This window comes from Cyprinodon variegatus, unplaced genomic scaffold, assembly GCF_000732505.1.
Source record: "Cyprinodon variegatus isolate N-32 unplaced genomic scaffold, C_variegatus-1.0 Scaffold719, whole genome shotgun sequence".
NCBI classification, from domain to species: Eukaryota; Metazoa; Chordata; class Actinopteri; order Cyprinodontiformes; family Cyprinodontidae; genus Cyprinodon; species Cyprinodon variegatus.
Genome location: NW_015151172.1, coordinates 226,237 through 228,711, shown reverse-complemented (window position 1 = coordinate 228,711; position 2,475 = coordinate 226,237). Strand labels below are relative to the sequence as shown.

Genomic DNA, 2,475 nt, shown 5'->3' with positions numbered 1-2,475 from the left:
ATCCAATGATGTTATATCAGTGGGCGGGACTCAGGAGCAGCGGGTTGAGGTTACTGTGAGACGAACACAAATGTACAAATTATTGGTGGGGACTGTCCCCACTCATTTCAAGATTGGACTCATGTCCCCACCAGTCCTTCAGAAAGTTACGCCAGTGCTTTTCATAATGTTTCAAAGGCAAATGTGGGAAATTGTTTAAATTTGTTTAGCACAGAGACAAAAGTGAAAAAAATCCGCAGATCTGCTTACCCTGCCTAGTTGGAGTCTCTCTTTACGTAGTCAGTGTGACATGGAAAAAAAATTGGGTTGGAGATTGCAGGTATTGTGGAGGATCTTAGCAAATTTTTGAAAAGACCCTGTACGCGCTCCGAGAGGGAATGTCCATTTAATGCTTGCAAAAGCCTGCACAAGCCCATTTCTCCTTTTGCACACTCTGTTTAAAAGTTGCTGTTTGCATCGCTCATGCAAGCTTACTTTACAAAAGAAGATTTGTAATTTTTCCACTATGTCAGACTCACCACTGTAAAAATGGGGACGAGCACCTAGGATGGCCTTACATAAATATATCACAAAAAAAGAATTTTGATGATCCACGCGGAAAAAGAACGTCCTCCACTATACCTTTAAGAATTCATAAAGGTGCAGGCCTTTATGTTTGTGAAGGAACCTGAAGAACCTTCTGTAATGTTTTGTCCAGGTGGTGGTTCTGGAGAAGGCCCAGGTGGAGGTGGATGCCCAGTCGACCTGAGAACAGAGCCCAGGGTGGGGTCTCTGTCTGGTGGCGGAGCAGTGGACACTACCCTGAGAGAGCAACAGCTTCAGCAGGAGCTGGTGCTCCTCAAACAGCAGCAGGAACTCCAGAAACAGCTGCTGTTTGCTGAGTTTCAGAAAAAACATGAAGTGTTGACAAGACAACATGAGGTTCAGTTACAGGAGCACCTAAAGGTAGCTTACACTCTCAGTACAGCCACCACTTCTAAGGGTTTATCCATCTTCTCCAGAAGCAACCTGTAACCCAGGTTCTAAATGTGTTTTTCTGTGTGTTAGCAACAACAGGAGCTGCTGGCAGCAAAACGGCAACAAGAGATGGAGCACAAAAGGAAACTGGAGCAACAAAGGCACGAAGAACAGGAGAAACAGAGAATGGAACAACAACTGTTGCTGCTGAGGAACAAAGAGAAAAGCAAAGAGAGTAGGTTACAGTGCTGCCATCAGTGGCTACACCTAAAATAGCCATGTGAATGTAAAGACAGTTTAACATCCTGAACGCCGGATGTTTGTGTTTTGGAAGGCGCCATTGCCAGCACAGAAGTCAAGCTAAAGCTGCAGGAGTTCCTTCTCAGTAAGAAAGAGCCTGGTCCAGGAGGACTCAACCATTCCTTCTCCCCAAAGTGCTGGTGAGTATGACACCGGCTTCCTCAGCTAGTCTCTAGTTTTAGTATTTTGAGCTTCACAAAAGTTTTACTATCTGGATGTATTTTTGCTTAAAGTTATCATATTTAATTTTCTAATCATTCTGGCTTAAACATTTATATAAATGTACTCTTTACCAGACAATATTGTCCCAAAAGTTAGAAAAAATCCTGTCTTAAATTCGGTCAGTTAGTTATACCTCAGCTTGAACACCTAAATACGGCCAATCATATAACGGTCAACCGTCAATCAAATTTTTTCGGCCATAGCATCTTGATTCATATGTCGCAGCTAATATAAGCAACAATTGAAATTAGAAATAAGAATCATTATGTACTTTCCCATTGCATTCCGTCCCAGTGTGGACGTCTGTGTCTTCGGCAGGCGTAGAGCTAACAGAACTGGCAGCGTTGCGAGGCAAGGGCTCAAACGTACGGCTGGAAGCCTTCTACACCAAACCAAGCTTCTGCCGCCCTGGCGTCCTCTTCCACAACATCTTCGTCCCCGCTTTCCTCCTCTAAATAAAAAATGGATGACGGAGGAGACTCATCCACGACCTCCGACACTAAACTCTCCTCCTCTTGCATGTTTCCGCTGTCCATAGCGATCCTTGACAGTGTCGTTTCTAAGTCACCTATTTAGTGCTACTTCATACCAAATAGCACTAAGTTGCTAACTGGTTAGCAAGATGCTTCCGACAAACCGGCCACAACCAAACTTTCTTGCGAACCTTCAGCCACAACAATCCCGGCCCCTTCATAATCGACCAATCACATTCACTTTATTCTCTTGTGTAAATTCAGGCACCACTCGGGCGAATTTGGAACAGCAACGGTTGGAACAGCCGTTTACCTACGATTTTAACTAACCAAAGATGACACTTTACCCTGTGGGGAGTTTAAAAGAGGCCTTAAATGAAAAGGACTTCAATAAGCCAACAAACCAGGACTATCTTTAGGACATTTATTAGTTTCTTTCTTTTGGTCACTTAGCACATTTATCCCGTACTAAACATCAAAAACATTCGGAGTTTAAAGCCGGGCATACACATATTTTCAATCA

At 43.6% G+C, this 2,475-nt stretch overlaps 1 protein-coding gene across 4 annotated transcripts in view; it reads left to right on the top strand.

Moving 5' to 3' along the window:
* Positions 1–2,475, top strand: part of hdac5 (histone deacetylase 5) — an 86,682-nt gene that overhangs the window by 46,757 nt on the left and 37,450 nt on the right. For all 4 annotated transcript variants that reach the window (XM_015395022.1, XM_015395021.1, XM_015395020.1 and 1 more), the window contains 3 exons: positions 698–945; positions 1,048–1,192; positions 1,292–1,397. In XM_015395022.1, the coding sequence (XP_015250508.1) occupies positions 698–945; positions 1,048–1,192; positions 1,292–1,397 (499 nt within the window). The remainder of the gene's footprint in view (positions 1–697; positions 946–1,047; positions 1,193–1,291; positions 1,398–2,475) is intronic.